This window comes from Sciurus carolinensis, chromosome 9, assembly GCF_902686445.1.
Source record: "Sciurus carolinensis chromosome 9, mSciCar1.2, whole genome shotgun sequence".
In the NCBI taxonomy this organism is placed as follows: domain Eukaryota; kingdom Metazoa; phylum Chordata; class Mammalia; order Rodentia; family Sciuridae; genus Sciurus; species Sciurus carolinensis.
In genome coordinates this window covers 8,080,632-8,097,012 of record NC_062221.1, presented here as the reverse complement: position 1 = coordinate 8,097,012, position 16,381 = coordinate 8,080,632, and the positions used below count along the sequence as shown (strand labels likewise).

The following is a 16,381-nucleotide window of genomic DNA, read 5'->3' as shown; positions in this document are numbered from 1 at the left end:
TGAAGTACAGAAAGTGAAGTTACCAAGGACATGAGGCCTGAGTGTTTTAACATGAGGACAGACGCTGCCTCCCAAGGGCAGATACACCGTGAACTTTCAAAGCGTTTTTGTTTGTTTTGACTCAGTTCTGAGGAATCGAGACCACTGAGCTACATCCCTAGCTCCAAAGAACTTTGAGACCACCGAGCTACATCCCGAGCTCCGAAGAGCTTTAACATAGAACACTGACAGCATTTCAATGGACAGGTTAATTTTAAGAAATAAGGAGTCTGGCTTTTCTCCCTCTAAGGGGAGAGCTGAGTTAACCACAGAGACTTAGGCTTTGGTTAAGTCTCTCCCAACAGTTACACAAAACTCATCAACTCCTAACCTTGTGGTACAAGTTGTCAGTAGAGTGACGTGATAACACAGTAGAGACAGAAGAGGACCAACAGAAGAGGACCACCAAGCTGTCCTTTTACAGGGATTTCTGTGGCTTCCCCAAATAATGCCGTGCACCATGCAGCCCTACGGCCTGAGGTTAGAATGGGCCACCAGGGGCAGAGCCCGGGTCTGCAGTTCCTCATCTGGCAGGAAAGCTCCCTCATAGTGAAATTGTGCGTCGGGGTCCTCTCACTATCACACTCCTGGACAGGAAGGCAGAGTCGCCAGGGTTGGGCCGGCCGACGTCTGGATTCTCTAGAAAACGCCTGATGTGGGCTGCAGGAACTTCCACGCTGGGGGGCGGCTATTCCTGCCAAGGCTCATGAGCAGGGGAAGGTCACGGGGTTGCTAGTACAGTAATGGTGACAGGAACCAAAGCCGTGTTGAGCTTTGAGTGGTTTCCAACCTTCTGGATGAGAGCAGGAGGATTCTCCCATCCTCAGTCTCTGAGGAGCTGCACTTCTAGCATTTTTGTGACTAATCTGGGCTCTGTCCTCAGAGTTCTCTTCCCCCTAGAGAGTAGCCCGCAGGCCCTGCGTGTCCTACCTTGCACTGAGCAGAGCCCACCCTCCTCTCTCCCGTTACATCTCCAGAGCGGCACAGTGGCCTCAGTGTTGAACAGCCTTCTTGCAAGCCCTGCTTCTGAATTCCCTTGGTGCAAAACTGGGCGCAGCTGACAGACAGCAAGCCGATGTTCCCGGATGTCTCCTCGCAGCCTTCCCTCGGCTTCACCTTCGTGCAGCATCTCAGCTTCTTCCGTGTCCTAGGGCTCCCCTGACCCCAGTGGTTCTGTCCAAGAAGCTGGCTTGACTCTACCCTGTAAGTCTCTGGTTCGGGAGTCCTCTCAAAAGCAGTCCTTTCCCCTCTCTTGAGCGTTCTTGTGTTCTCAGGCAAAAAAGAAAACAAAAAATAGGCCTCTAGCAACTTACTGGAGGCCACCCACCTCCTGAATCCTCCGCAGAGACCTAGAAGCCTTTGTACAGTCCCAGCGATTGAAGGAAGAAGTATGCCAATTAGGTTCCAAGTCAGATTTTTACCATGCGAGTGAATCTCATTAGCCCATTGGTTAATGAACAGCCTTAGCAAATATAAATGTGGTACTAGCTGCTCTAAAATGATAGCTGATCTGCCCAACTTTAATTCATCAAAGATTCAGGAAGTGCTTACTGTATACGATGTTAACTCCAGGAGCCAGAGATGGAAGACACAGTTCTAAGAACAAGGGACTCAACCTGGGGGAAGCAAAGCAGAGGCTGTGGCCACCGAAGTGGTCTCCTACCATGGGAGCGCAGAGGAGAACCACTACTTGGCTTGGGTTCACAACCAAGGTGCTCAGAAATGGAAGGTCTGCCACCTTCTCAGGTTGTTAAGAACAGCACGGGGTTTCTCTGCCTCTTTGATCAGGGATCAGAGGGGGCACTGGGTACAGTCTGCACTGCATCGGAACCTGAGAGGGTGCTCCAGACGTCCTCCTGAAAGCCACGCCAGGCCAACAGGAAGGGCACCTGAGGATCTTCCCACCCGGAGAGACTTTGCACTGCGGAGAGATGTTTCCACTTCAAAAATTGAAGCTAATGCTCCCGAGTGCTTTTACACTGTGATCATGGCAAGAAATTCATGTCTGCTCCAGTTCTAGTAAACACACTAGAACCACCGGCTGAAGCGTTCCCTCAACAATGCTTCCTCACACCGTGCAGCCTGGCCTCCATTCGTGCCTCCCTTCCCGCCCTCTCCTCTTTTTCTGCTTCCGTCTCTCTGTCATGTTGTTCACTACCCACTAGCTTGATTTAGCAGACATCTTCTGAATAAATAAAATAAAATAAAATAAAATAAAATAAAATAAAAACAGTTCTAGAATACTGAGCCAAAAAACTGCTTAAGTAGCCAATTGCCCCCTCCAGCAAGGAGCCCATGGTGGTTCCCCTGGTGGTTGAAGCTGTTTTCCAACCTCCAGCCCTGTCCTGAGTGCCTGAGGGTCAAAGGTGGGTCTCCCGGGGTAGGCGGGATAGGCGCAGCCCACCTAGGCCCCCTCCCTGCTCTGCCTCTCCGGGTGAACTTTCTTCCCCTGTGCTTGACAAAGCTTGCAGGGTGGGTGGATCTTCTTGATGCAAGCAGTGTTCCACAGCCCTCAGAGCGGCCTTGAACGCAATCAGCCCAAAGGCTCAGGACTACTTGAAAATGTTTTGGAGCTGTTGTTTTAGGAGAATTGGCCCCAGAATGAATTCATGACCTTAGAGTGTCCTCAGTCAGGTGGCTGGGTTTCTTCCCCTTCCTGCCTTTCCCTCCTTCCTTCCATTCTGGGATGGAACCCAGGGTCTCACATGCTGGGCAAGCCTCCACTACCCAGCTACTTCCCTAGCCATTTATTTTTTATTTCAAGACAGGATCTCTCTGAATTCCTTGAGGCTGGCCTCAAACTTGTGATCCTGCCTCAGCCTCCCCCATGCTGGGATTTCAGGGGTGTGCCAGCCTGGCCAGCCATTTGCCTGTCTTAGCCGAGCTTTAGTGGTTGTTAGAAAAGCCCCTTCTCTGTGGTGCCAGGTGGGGCCAATAAGCTGTGGAGTCAGACTTTGCGGGGACCTCACACAGGGCATGCCCACACCTGATGCAGGTGATCCCTAGATTAGCACAGGGACACAGTCACACAGGGCATGCCCACACCTGATGCAGGTGATCCCTAGATTAGCACAGGGACACAGTCACACAGGGCATGCCCACACCTGATGCAGTGATCCCTAGATTAGCACAGGGACACAGGCACACAGAGCACACACACCTGATGCAGGTGATCCCTAGATTAGCACAGGGACACAGTCACACAGGGCATGCCCACACCTGATGCAGGTGATCCCTGGATTAGCACAGGGACACAGTCACACAGGGCACACACACCTGATGCAGGTGATCCCTAGATTAGCACAGGGACACAGTCACACAGGGCACACACACCTGATGCAGGTGATCCCTGGATTAGCACAGGGACACAGTCACACAGGGCACGCCCACACCTGATGCAGGTGATCCCTAGATTAGCACAGGGACACAGTCACCCAGGGCACGCACACACCTGATGCAGGTGATCCCTAGATTAGCACAGGGACACAGTCACCCAGGGCACGCACACACCTGATGCAGGTGATCTGTGTCACATTGTATACATTATATAAAGCTGTCCCTCTCCCTCTTTGTGCTTGTGTAATGAAGTGCTGACCCTTATAGGGCCCCCTTGCCAACTGTGGAAGAGAAGCGCAGGGCGGGACTCCCTCTGAGTCCAGGCCTCCCAGCCTCCGCCCTGTGTCCTCCTGTACACCCTGTACACCCTGTTTCCGCTTCCTCTGAGGGCTTTACTTCTGGGCTCAAATGATATTTTTTTCTGCTTAGGACCATGCGGGACAATGCCAGGATGCACTGGAGGTGACCCAGGAGCAGCTGGGGTCTGGGAAGCTTTTCACAGCAGTCCTGACTGGACACCAGGACTCCACTGTGGTGTTAGCCCTTGGCCTTCCCAGGAAGGAGATGGTGCCGAGTCACTGAGGCAGTGGTGAGGGGCTGGGTGAGCCCTGGAGTCCAGTGGCAGAAGGTGCACCACCTGGGACACAGGCCAGATGGTGTGTGCTGAGCTGGAGGAAGCAGCAAGTAATGCAGGGACGAAGATCCTGGGAATGGACCTGAGTTGTCCCTGGAGCTTGCCGGGGGGCTTCTGGGAGCGCGTGTGGGAGCTTGATGTCTGGAGCCGCCGTGGGCCTGAAGGCACTGTGAAGTGGCCTCTTTGTGGTTCCTTTGGTCTCGGCTCTGAGTGTTTCCAGGGTTTCTTATTCGAAGGCCATGAGCAGGATCTTCTCATACCTGTACCATACCAAGCACCACAGAAATGAAAAGTGAAACCCCCAGGACAAACAGAAACCAAGCCAGATGCTCCTCTGGAGGCTGTCCCCATGTCCTCGCCCTGGGCCCCACTTGTTCCATTGTGGTGAAGCCTTTTTGTGTCACCGGGAACCTCTTTATGTGACCACAGGGACTTCCCTCTGGAGGAGCAGCAGTGGCCACAAGGACTTGTCTCAGAGACCACAGGACAGAGGCAAGGTCACCTCCAGGGGCTGTCGCTTCTCTGCCTAAGGGATCTTCCTGACAATCATCCTGCTAACAGTTTATGGGAAATTTGGCCTCTGAGCCAATTACAGAGATCAAATTCACAATGAAACTGGGCCATTCGTTCACCCTGCCCAGGCCGACAACTCAAAACTGCATGTTGGGGTATAGACAAGATGGCTACTGCTTCCTGGGGAGTCCAAGGGACTCAGGAAGCAGCAGGAGAAAACGTTTTCTTCTTCATCTTTACACAGACGCTAAGGCTTCGCTGGGAGGTTACCTGGGAGTGGGGCAGGGACCTCCTCAGGGGCAACTGTCAAGCTGGGGCCATGTGGGGTAGGCCAGCCCTGCATTGGCCTAGATTGCAGCATCTAGAGAAGTCCACTCTTCCGGGCGAGATTCCTGAACGTAGCAAATCACTTTATCTTTCCAGGCATAACTTTTCTTCTTTAAGAAAAGAGCCATGGCCTTGGGGGTGATTAATTTCCCTTTTGGATCCAAACATGACACAATTTTATGAATGGCTTCACGGTAGTTCCCATTAAAAGGAGAACTGAAAGAGACACTTCTGAGACACAAACATGGCTTTGGGGATTCGCCCCTTCCCTCACTGAATTAGGTAAATACATAGGGAGCCTACTATGTGCTGCATGTTCTGCTTGGTGCAGGAACTTCCGGCCAAGTTCTGGGGACCCTGAGTTTGTAGGCCACAAGGGAGACAAGGCAGACATCTTCCAGGGACAGCAACCTATTCTTTCTGGACATGTCTGTAGTTTGCTGGGTGGAAATGGAGTCGAGTTCCAACAGAGGATCACCTGTGTCCTCGGCTTGTGTGGAGGACAGACGGGACTCCTATCCGGTGGCGGGGCTTGTCAGAGGCCCCCGCTGTTGGTGAGCTGTGTGACACCATGGCAGGGCACACATTTGAAGGAAAACTGTGAAGGAGGTAAGAATGGCTTTGAACTGCAGGGCGCATGCTCCAAACCGCCTCACAGAGACTTTCCAAGGGTGCGCGGGTGCAGGCAGTTTTCTGGGGATCAGAATCCAAATGGTTTCCCAGGGCTGGCTCCCTGGCGGTGCGTGCGTGTCCCGTCTTTCCTCTTGCAATCATCTCCTCTTACTTATCAGGTAGATGGCTTTGCTCTCCAACCCACCTCCATGCCCTCTCCCAGGTGGGAAAGAACAAGAGAGGAGGGTTTGGAGGTACAGCGCAGACTTGCAGCCGGGAGTGGCTCAGATGATAGGCTGAGAGCTTTGCAGCTCGTGGGGCTTCCAGGCATTGACCTCCACAAAGTCCAAGTGCCATCTGCTGAGGTAGCTGACAGACCACCAGAAGGACATTTGCTGAGAGATCACAGAGTGGGTTTTGGCCTGTGATTCAGAAGGAACTCAGACTTCCCACCGACTTATTCATGGATAGGTCTCCTCAGGTTCACATCTATAAAAGCAGCAGCAGCCACGTGAAGAGATGAACCAGAAGAGAAAACTCTCCCAGACATGTTCCCTATTGAGTCTACCACTTGGTCGCAGAAACCACTAACACATTTACATTATTTTAATCAAGCGGTGAACAATAATTGCAATAGTAACTCAATACAGAACAATTTTACAGCTCAGAACCTGGGTTCACAGGAAATTTCAGAAAAGGTAATTTGACATTTACGTACCCAACTTTGTGCCAAGAAGTTTGATATGGTGTTAAACCTTTTCTAAAATGAAATAAAATTACATGAGGGCTAAATTCTGAGGGGTGAGTAAAAGAGAAATAAATATAAATTTGAGAATAAAGTAACAATATAAAACTTCCAACAAACAATATTCAAAAAACTGCCTGTGTGTGTGTGTATGTGTGTGTGTGTGTGTGTGTGTGTGTGTGTGTGTGTACATATATATACACTTTAAAAAAATCAGGATTTGGGATTCAACCCAGGGCCTTTTGCATGCTAAGGAAGCCCTTACCACTGAGTTATACCCAGCCTGTTTTTGCAACTGTTTAAGCACAGGAGGGGAAATTTGAGAAGTGTGTGAGGAATACCTAGTTTAAAAGGTTGCAGGGATGGAGGGTGAGATCAAGCAGCAAGTTTGAGGACCGTCAGGACAATAACTCAAGTGTACCTCTCATCCTGACTCCACAGTTACCACTATGTTTTGGAAATGCCCTTCTTAACCCCTCTGCATCCATTTCCCTTTCAGCAAAATCAAAATCACAACAGCTTGTTTTTCCTTATTCTTAGGAAGATTATGAGATCATATGAGATAATGAAATAATGTGAAAAGGCCTGAATTATTTCCTGGAGTTAAACATCTCTGGGAAGTTTCAATAACTTTTTCAGACTAATAAAATGCTGGTTAGTTCCTCAAAAAGCACAAATGAAAGATAGTCTTATTACTGCCTCCACCAAACCTCAGCTTCCCAGTTCTACCAGCTTCCATGCAGCCACTGGAACTTCCTATGCCCAATTCAACAAGAGGAGATTAGTCATCTCTATATGAAAGGAGGCACCGGGAGGATCTGATGTATCCAGTCAGAAGCATCTAACCCTATCCAGGGCTAAGTCCAAGCTTGTCCGTAAGTGTCTGACTATCCACGGTTAATTCTGTGCTTGGTTAGAAGATCTGATCTATCCAGGCCACCTCCAAGACTCCTTCCTAACATTCAGGTGATTCACAGGGGAACCCAGCAGGAGAGCCAGGAGTTTAATCTCCCTGCCTGGTGTCGTGGGTGCTCACGTGGATCAGGCCCAGGTGTCTGCCGGTCAGACCACCTACCATGGGTCTCATACTCAGATCCTTTCCTTGTAGAAATGCCTATTATTTTGTAAATGAGTTATAAACACCCAGGGTTCTAAACTCCACCAGGCCTGATAGACTTCAGAATTGACTTCGGCCTCACAGACCTCACGAGAACATTGACTCTAAGTGGTGAGCTGGAGACCGTCACCATTCTGAGAAGTGGTCTTATATCATTGTGAGTGGGAGGACTCATGGGGAAGAGGGTGAGGAAACGGGTGAGAAGCGAGGGGCGGGGTCTCTGTGAACATCCCTTCAATCCTTCATTCTCCCCGTCAATTTCCAGGTGTTCAACCACGGCCATGTGCTGTATCTTGGCTGGAAAGGAAGAAACAAAGACAAGCGGCGTCCACTGCCCACTGGGAGCTTCCATTCTGACTGCGGGAAGGTGTGAGCAAAGGTGATGCTGTAGGACGGCTGGAAGGAAGGCCAGCGGAAGCAGCTTTGCCTGGGGAAGCCAGAAGGCTTCCCAGCGGCAATGGCACCTCGCTGAGCAGGGAGGGCTTTCCAGGAATGCAGTGTCCCCTATGTAGGCCTGGAACCTGGGGAGCACCTGGATCCACCCCTGAGTTTTAGCAACCTCAGGATCCATGTGCCTCCTCCAGGGAAGCCTCGGATTGGCCCTGCGGGCTCCCATGCACGTGACCGGGCAATTATTAAGGAGGGTGAGGAGTAGGGTGCCATATCCTGCAGTCCCAAAGGGAACACAAAGAGCTGGGACGAGATCCCCAGGAAATGAGAAGAAGGGATGCACGCACCAGCCTAGCTCCCCGTAGCTGCTCTGACCACTGAACACAGCTTTGTCTGCAGGAGGATAATGGGAACGTGTCGCCCAGAGAGGTTTGCTGAGGCCTCTTTGATCCAAGAACTTGGCCTTATTCACTTGATCTTCTAAAACAAACGGATTTCTACCTTCGGCAGCTCCCCAGATGCTGCTCTGGGAGATTTCGGATCTTGGTAGCCATAAGGGGTTAAATAAATACCCAGAGATAAGTAGGTAAATAAAAACAAGAGAAGCAAAAACTAGATTGGCTTTTATTTCCTGGCTCTCCAGAAGAGTTCGCAGCAGCTTAGTAAGCGAGGGGTCACGTCACCCAACTCCCGACTCCTCGGTTGCAGGGGGACTGAAGGCCACTCTGGCTCCCTGGAAGAGGGCAGCAGGGCCAGAGAGTCAAGATGTTCCACAGAGGAACGGCCAGGGATATCAGGAGGAGCATTTCCCAGAGCTCACCGAGCCGTGGCCGTGTAACGTGGAAACCACTGGGCTGCCCTAGACACGTTTCTTAAAAAGCCTTTCAGCAGTGACCAGTGCCACCGAGATAAAACATTAGCCTACAGGAGAAAAGCAGTCTGGATAAGCAGCCCTGGATATTGGCAACCTTAGGACAGCCTGGCAGAAGCCAGCCCAGCCCACCAGGTGTGTGGCCAGCATTTTTGTGGCTTCGAGTCCCTCAATCGCGGCTGAGCTCCTTGTCCTTCTTGAAGTCACACCCACCTGCTTTTCACTTGCTTATCGGCCCGGGCCCTCGGTGCACGTGCACTGGGGATCCTGGGATGCCGTGCGTGGCCCAAGAGTCACCCTTTCTCTCTCTACCGTCCAGCCTACATATTGACTGGTTTGATTCTTTTTCTCTCCCAGCGACCTCTGACACGCGTGTGATGAGTATTTCTTCCCTTCTCTCTCAGTCCTCTTGGAGGAAGAAGTTCTCCAGCTCTTTCCTCTTCTGTTCTTGCTTCAGGTCCTGGAAGGTACAACTGCTGTCTTCCTACAGACACGGCGTGAAGGGGGCTGAGTGTGGCCCTGGTTTGTGGATGGTTTCCATGACGGGCCTGGAAACGGAAGCCAGAGGAATTCCCAGTGAACACACTCTCATCCTCGTTCAGGAAGCCAGGGTAACTTTGACTTGGGAATGGCCATGACTATTTACCTCAGAAATCCGAAGTCACCCTGAGATTAGGCTTTCGTTTTCTGGGGTGATGTGAAAGCGAGGTTGCTTGTCCAGCCAGCTGGAGGAAGAGGGAAGTCCACGGGGCGTGGAAGGGTCACTTGTCTCTGAACCTCGCGCTTCCTTTGAATCCAGAATTCTGAGAAGGAGGAGTGCATCTGGCCCGATTCTAAGCACAGAGGCTCCTGCAGCGTGAGACAAGGCACACTGGTGTTTCAGGGGCTCAGTCAGCTGCCTCGGACTGCAGCCTCCCCGACGAGTCTGCAGCCCTGAGTTCTTGATGAGTCTGATGTGCGAAGCGATACGCCTGTGGGTACTTTAAAAGACAGGAAGTGGGCATTCTGGCTTTTGATTTCAGTGGGTTAGGGAGGGCCTTCCTCGTATGGTACTGGCAGAGCAGCTATGCAAATCAGGGGACTGAGCTGGTTATAAAAGAAACAAGACAGGCTGGGCGTGGTGGAGGAGGCTGAGGCAGGAGGATCATGAGTTCGAAGCCAGCCTCAGCAACTTAGTGAGGCCCCAAGCAACCTAGCAAGACCCTGTCTCAAAAAAATTAAAGGGGTGGTGATGTGGCTCAGTGCCTCAGTGCCCTTGGGCTCAATCCTGATACAAAAACAAAACAAAACAAAGATTACAAAGAAACAAGACAGAGAAAATAGGACTTAAGCACAATTAGATTCAAAGCAAAGATGATCATCTCGGACTGTCTCCTGTAAGAGGCAAATGCACAGTAAACAAACTTCAAGTGTGGCCAGGAGGGGGCGTTCTCAGCGTCCACGCTCACCCTGCTCTCTCGGAGGAGCCCAGGGCTCAACTCGGGAAGCAGAACTCAAGAGAGGTTTCCTTGGTTTTATTCCCCCAGACTCCCCACCCAGTGCTGGGACAGAACCCAGGGCCTCAGGGCCTCCGCATGCTAGGCCGGTGCTCTACCCCTAGTTTCCACGTTGCTGCGAAATGCACAGAACACCCATTATGTGCCTCGGGGCCTCAGCACTGCGGGGGCTGCCCCTGGCCTGAGCTCCGTTGGTCCCACTGTGGTGGGTGAAGGCCGTGGTCCTGGCAATGGCGGGTGGAGCAGGCAGCCAGCCTGCTGGCTCTGAGTCCAGAGGCACAACCAGCAGGCCACCCAGCAGGACACTGCTTGTGGGCCAGGTTACCACCACCAACCCAGAGGAAGCGGCCATGACCAGGCCCTGCCTGAGGCCCACAGTGCATCTGTCCCCAGGCCTTGTGCCCAGTGGCTCTTCCTTCCACCTCAGTCCCCACATCCTTAGGTCCCCAGGCCTGGTACTGAGCACCCCTCTGTCCTCCTCAGTCCCCATGTCCCCGGCCTCCTGCTGATGGTACTCCTGTCCTCCTCAGTCCTCACTTGGGCTGGGCCTCCTGTTGCTCTGGGGCAGGTCCAGGCAGTTGAAATGCTGTCCCCTGAAGTCGAGCACTCGCTTGTGGTGTCGTGAGATCCCGGGGATTCCAGGGGCCCGTGTAGTTTCACTCCCGTTCTTGGTTTAGCCAGAATTACAAGGAGGTGATGCAGGACTTGAACAAACACCCCCACACCTGGTCGTCCCTCCTGAGGCTTCCTTACTGCTCTCAGGAAATGACGTAGCCGGCTGGGCTGCCTACAGTGCCACGGTCTGATTTGCATCTGAGACAGTGACACATTTTAACACCAGCCTTTTTGGCAGCAGGGACGAGCGTCCTCCAGCTCCCTGGAAAGAGGAAACGGATGCGTGGTGGTAAACAGGAAAGCCTCCTCTGCCCAGCGCCCATGCACTCGGCACTGCGTGCACCCCAACCTCACATCTGTGTGCTGTGGGTGATCATGGGCTCCGCCTCTTCCTATGCCACCATAATACAGGGAGTTCGGTGACCTAAAAGCCCCGCACAAGGCAAGAAATGCGTCAGCATGGCCCATGATTCCTCCTGAGAACTAATACATGCGGGAGGAAGTAGCTTGAGGAAACAGAAACAAAGAACCCGCTTCTGTGCCTCACCAGGGTCCGAGCAGACCCCGAGACGCTGAGAAGTCGATAGGGCGTTGTGGGAACATAAGAGCATCTTGTAGTAAATAATCAGCAGGAAGTCTGAACGTGTGGTCTGGAGGGTGAAGATGAAACCCGTCCCCCTAGGTAGTGCTTCTGCACCACGGTGCAGGAAGTGGACTCAGTAGCTTTTAAACCAGGGCTGTGTTTCAACCACAGGGCAATGCAGGAAGGCAACTCTGCCACAGTCAACCGATTATTTCAGGCGAATTGTTATCATTTTACCAAAGCGACTGAATCAAAGGTCTTTTGGATTTTCACTCAGAAATCAGGATACTTTCATTGTCAAGTTACTTAGTACAATAATAATTTATACTACAACTGACTGCAGAAGTATTCCCCAAACTCTTCACCCATCAGCCTATCTCACAATAAATGTGGTAGAAAAAATAAGTGAACACCAGCCCAAAAGGCCTTTGCTCTCTGGAAGGTCAGAGCCCAACTGGGATCGTAGTTCAGAGCAGTCTTGAGGACGGTGGAAATCAAGGCTTTCGTAGTCACATCCCAAAGCTCTCCTGTGGATACCTGACGACATCTGTGCTTCTGCTGCGTTTTGAAGTCTGTGACCTTGTTTAGGACAAGAACGGTTTACTCGAAAGATCTCACTTTGACCCTCTGGTTTCTGCCCCAGTGGCTAAAGGGAGAGGTAGATAGGCAAACGAGATTTTTGAACTAAAGGAAGCAATCCATGAACTAAAAAAGTGTGAGTCACTGCCCTGGAGATTTTCTAGAAGGAAGAGATGTCATGGCATGTCGGTTGAGAACACGGGTTTGTCTCCAGACACCAGGTCCGTGTCCCAGCTCTAGGGAATGAGGGTTGCCCTGGCTAAGGATGGTGACGTGCTCCTGTAATGCCGGCTGGTGTAACAACTCCACAGAGCTCAAGGGCTTGGAGGTCATCCCTGCCTATTCCTCACCCCTCCACTGGTCCCAGGAGAAGCTGCTGGACAGCAGGCGACTCTGCCGGTGCAGGCACGCAGGGTGCAGGTCCTCCACCTGGTCCTCCTCCAGGTTCCTGTGGTTAAGTAAGGCCTTGGCTGGAGTGGAGATCCCTCACACCCATGAACATTTCCTTGGTGACAATCAGTCCAGGGTTGCATAAGATGTAAGGGGACTGGGAATGTCCCTGCCCATTTAGTCACTTCCCACGGACCAGTCTATAACCATGAATGTGTTAGTCAGATTTGCATCACTGTGACCAAAATACCTGGCAAGGACAACTTAGAGGGGGCTGGGGCTGTGGCTCAGTGGTGGAGCACTTGCCTGGCATGTGAGAGGCACTGGGTTCAACTCTCAGCACCCCATATAAACAAAATGAAGGTCCATCAACGGCCAAAAAAAAAAAAAAAAAAAAGAACAACTTAGAGAAGGAAAAGCTTATTTGGGGCTCGTGGTTTCAGGGACCTCAGCCCATAAATGGCTGACTCCATGGCTATGGGCCCAAAGTGAGGCAGCACATCATGGCAGAAGGGTGCGGTGGAGGAAAGCAGCTCACTTTATGGTGACTGGGAAGCAGAAAGGAAGAGGGGAGAGACTGCAGGGAAGATGAACCCTTCCAGGCATGGCCCCAGTGACCTGCCTTTCAGGCACACTCCACCCGTCTAAAGGGAAGACTAGGGGCATAGGAAGAAGGACTGGGGCCAGATCAAGACCTAAATGCAGTAGGGCAAACAGGTTTGTAACACCAAGGACAGCATCTAGGGACACACTGCCATGAGGGGTGGGTTCCCAAGGGCTTGGGCAACCCCACCTCTTTGGTCTTCCAGTTGCAGACAACATGGACTCTCTTTTAGACTGACTGTCTCCATAGTCAGCCTTTCTGGATAGACAGTCACATTACTGACATCTCTTAATTTCTGCAATTTCCATTCCAGTTTCAGCTTCATAGCTTCAAGAATGGTCTCTCAGGGGCAGCCTGCAGGGACTCTGACCCTGTTACCTTGCCCGGCCTCCCACTGAAATCTCAGTGGAAACCTCCCTGACCCCTTAACCCCATTCCTGCAGAACCAGCACAATATGGATGCTGCCAAGGTCTGCCATCAGCTCCCGCAGCAGGTAAGCCACCTGGAATTGGAGCTGCAGCAACTTCTGAGTGCCTGAGTTGAGCATGATGCAACAACTCCCCTGGGTCCATGTGTGAGTAGGGTGCCCCCACAGTGGTCTCTTCTCAGAGGGATTTCCTATTATACATCCTTGAGCCTGCAGTGGGTGTGGTCTTGCAAATTCCCCAGGTGCCCTCAAGGAATCATTCCTGGTGTCTTTGTACGAAGTACTTAGCATCTCTTCGGTGGCTGTAATCTCTTTTAACAAACACATTTTCCTTATTCTCAGTCTTACACATACTTTTCTGGTCAAACCCCAAGTTTTTAAAATCCTTCAGCTCTGTTTTCTGCTCCTAATTCTGAAAGTAAACCTAGGTAAAAGATGCCATCAATATCCCTGCCACTGACTGAATGCTGGACTGCCTTGAGATTTTCTCTGCCAAATTAGTTCACCTTTAAATTAAGCCTCATGCTCAAACCATCACAACGAGCCTGGTGGAGAGGCATGAGGTGCCCCCCCCCAAAGCTCCTGGGTTAATGCTGGACTATTCAGAGGTGAAATGATTGGATTGAGAGCCCTGTGACCTAATCAGCCCACCTTGCAATCGAAAGCTACTGGCTTTTATGAACTATGGTTCCTGGGTGGAGTGTATGGTTGTGAAGGGGAGAAGAAAGAGAGGCAAGCCAGCCGTGGTTAGTGAGCAAGAAGACATATCATATGAAACAAAGTTTGAATTTTATTTTACATATTTATACATAAAACTTTCAAGAAACCTTCTGAAGCCAACAGAATGTTAATAGCACATCTGAAAATGAACTTCAGGTAGTCAACATTCACAAAATGTTGAGAACTGATTAGGATACACGTTAAGGAGAGCTACGACTTCACTAGGAGGCAGGCATGTATTTTGACTCGTATAGCACCATCATTTACAGTTCTTAAAACTACAGCGAAGGATGAAGTAGTCAATGCAAAATACCGCTCCAACCGAGAACCTCTAAACAAGTAAAAATAAAGTTAAAACCACCCTCTGATCAACCATGGTTTGTGATGGTGTAAGTACTGTACATTTTTTTGTAACAACATTTTATTAAAATGCCTGATATTAAGTGGCACAAGTAAAAAATTAAAATAAATTAAGAAGCAAAGGCTGATCACTGGACATGAAGCTTCAGACGTCATCCATGAATGACATGGCTGTTGGGCTATATCTGTGCCACCTTTAGCTACAGCACTTCAAACCACAGAGGCAAGGTCGACTCCGCGGGGCTCTGGCGGGCGGCCCCTCACTTGGCAGGCATCTTCTCTGCCAGGTGCTTCTGCTGACTTTCAGCATGTCTGTGAAATGAACGACACAACTATTAAAGGAGAAAGACCCAACCGCTTTCCAAGCAGCACTACGGCATCCTCCGAACTGAGCTTCAGAGTGCTCAAAGTGAGTCATGAGAATCAACCCACTTGACTTCTCTGACTTCATGCTCTGGACATGATTCCTTTCACTTTGGAAGCCAGTGATTAACTGAGGTGGACGGATAGGACTACCCTTGAAAAGAAAAGAGCTGTGTTTGAAAATGAAGCGAGGGAAGTATCTGGGGTCCCTTTATTGACAGACCATTACAAAGTGCCTCCTACATGGCGGGCACGACTCCTGGAGCTGGGATTTGCTGCGGAGCAGGAAGGGAGGTCTCTGTTCTCATGGGAATATGTTCCAGTGAAGAGACAGAAGAAAGGAACAACAGCAAATAAGGCAAAGGGAGATAGAGAATAAATGGCAAGCAAAGTCACAATGAGGAGCTGTGACCACACACGCTCCTAGACCCAGAACCCATGCTGAGGTCCTCATTCCCTCTCGCATAGCCAATCTCCCCAACATGCCCAGCAGTAGGGCAGTAGGGACCCAGGGGAAGAGGGTCCCTACTGGGGTGGGCACATCCCATAGCATAGGGCTCTGGGACGAAGGCAGTGGTTTTGAAGGGCGAGTTTAGAAAATGATAAGTTAACAAGAAAAAAAAATAAAGCCCCAGGCTGTGGTTTGCAGCTAGAACCAAGGTTCAGGGGCAGCGTATGTGAGTGCCTGCAGCCAGGGAGGTGGCGACGTCAGGCCTGACTCTCGGGCTTTCTGCAGAAGGTCGGGTGTCTCTGGGGCAGGGAAGACAAACCACAAATACTTTCAGAAACAGGGAAGTGACCAGAGCACCCCTACATGCAGGAGCCCACAACAAACGTGATGTCCACTAAGAGGAAAGGAACTCGGGGAAGGCCGCCATCAGCTCTCCACTCTCTAGAAACTGCCTGTTAGCAGACTCTCCACCAGCCTTGGGTAGGTGCGAGGAACAACCACGGTCACTTTCTCAAAGTAGCTCACACCTGTTGCTCAAGTCAGGGCAGGAAGTACACTGAAGCCCAGTGAGCTGACAGGACTGAGGCAAATTAAACCCTGGTTCCCAGAGCAGTGCTGGAACACACACCCACACACGTGTGTGCACACGCACAAGCACACACTGGGGGTTTTCTGAGAAGGAAAACAGATAGTAACTGATTTCAGAAGATATTACAGCCTCTGAGCTGGGAACTGTCACCCAATCTAGACGGAGGTGCCACGAGTCCTCAGGCACTGGCATTCATCCCTACGGAGGACCAGGCTGAGAAGCAGCCTGGACTTGGTCAGGGAGGGTCCTCTAAAGAGGCCTGCACCACGGGTGCCAGCATCACCTGGGAGCCCAGGCCCCACAGGACAACTGAGTAAGAGCCTCTGTGTGAAGCTCCCTGGGCGGCTCTCGTGTGACGCTCACCGGCTTGGACTGACTACAATAGCCAGTGGTGAGCAGTCAAGGGAGACGTGAGCCTGTCAGCTGCTCAGCCACGCTCCCAGCCTTCAGAGGCTGAGGGGCTCTGCAGCTGCTGCCGTCCACCTGTGTAAGATCCTCTGGGCTCCCTACAGGGGAAAGCCCAGGGGTGCCATGTCCCAGCCTCCTTCAGGACTCCCCAACCTGAAAGGCAGAGACACCTCTGTTCTTAACCCATGGCTCTGGACCAGCCCCTGAGAGG

The 16,381-nt window shown here is 51.3% G+C and overlaps 1 protein-coding gene across 6 annotated transcripts in view; it reads right to left on the bottom strand.

Annotated features, from left to right (window-relative positions):
• Nucleotides 1-14,046: 14,046 nt before the first annotated feature.
• The window catches only part of Schip1 (schwannomin interacting protein 1), a 111,395-nt gene continuing 109,060 nt past the window's right edge, over nt 14,047-16,381 (bottom strand). For all 6 annotated transcript variants that reach the window (XM_047563802.1, XM_047563800.1, XM_047563801.1 and 3 more), the window contains one exon: nt 14,047-14,671. In XM_047563802.1, coding sequence (XP_047419758.1) covers nt 14,620-14,671 — 52 coding nt within the window. In that variant the 3' untranslated portion in view covers nt 14,047-14,619. The remainder of the gene's footprint in view (nt 14,672-16,381) is intronic.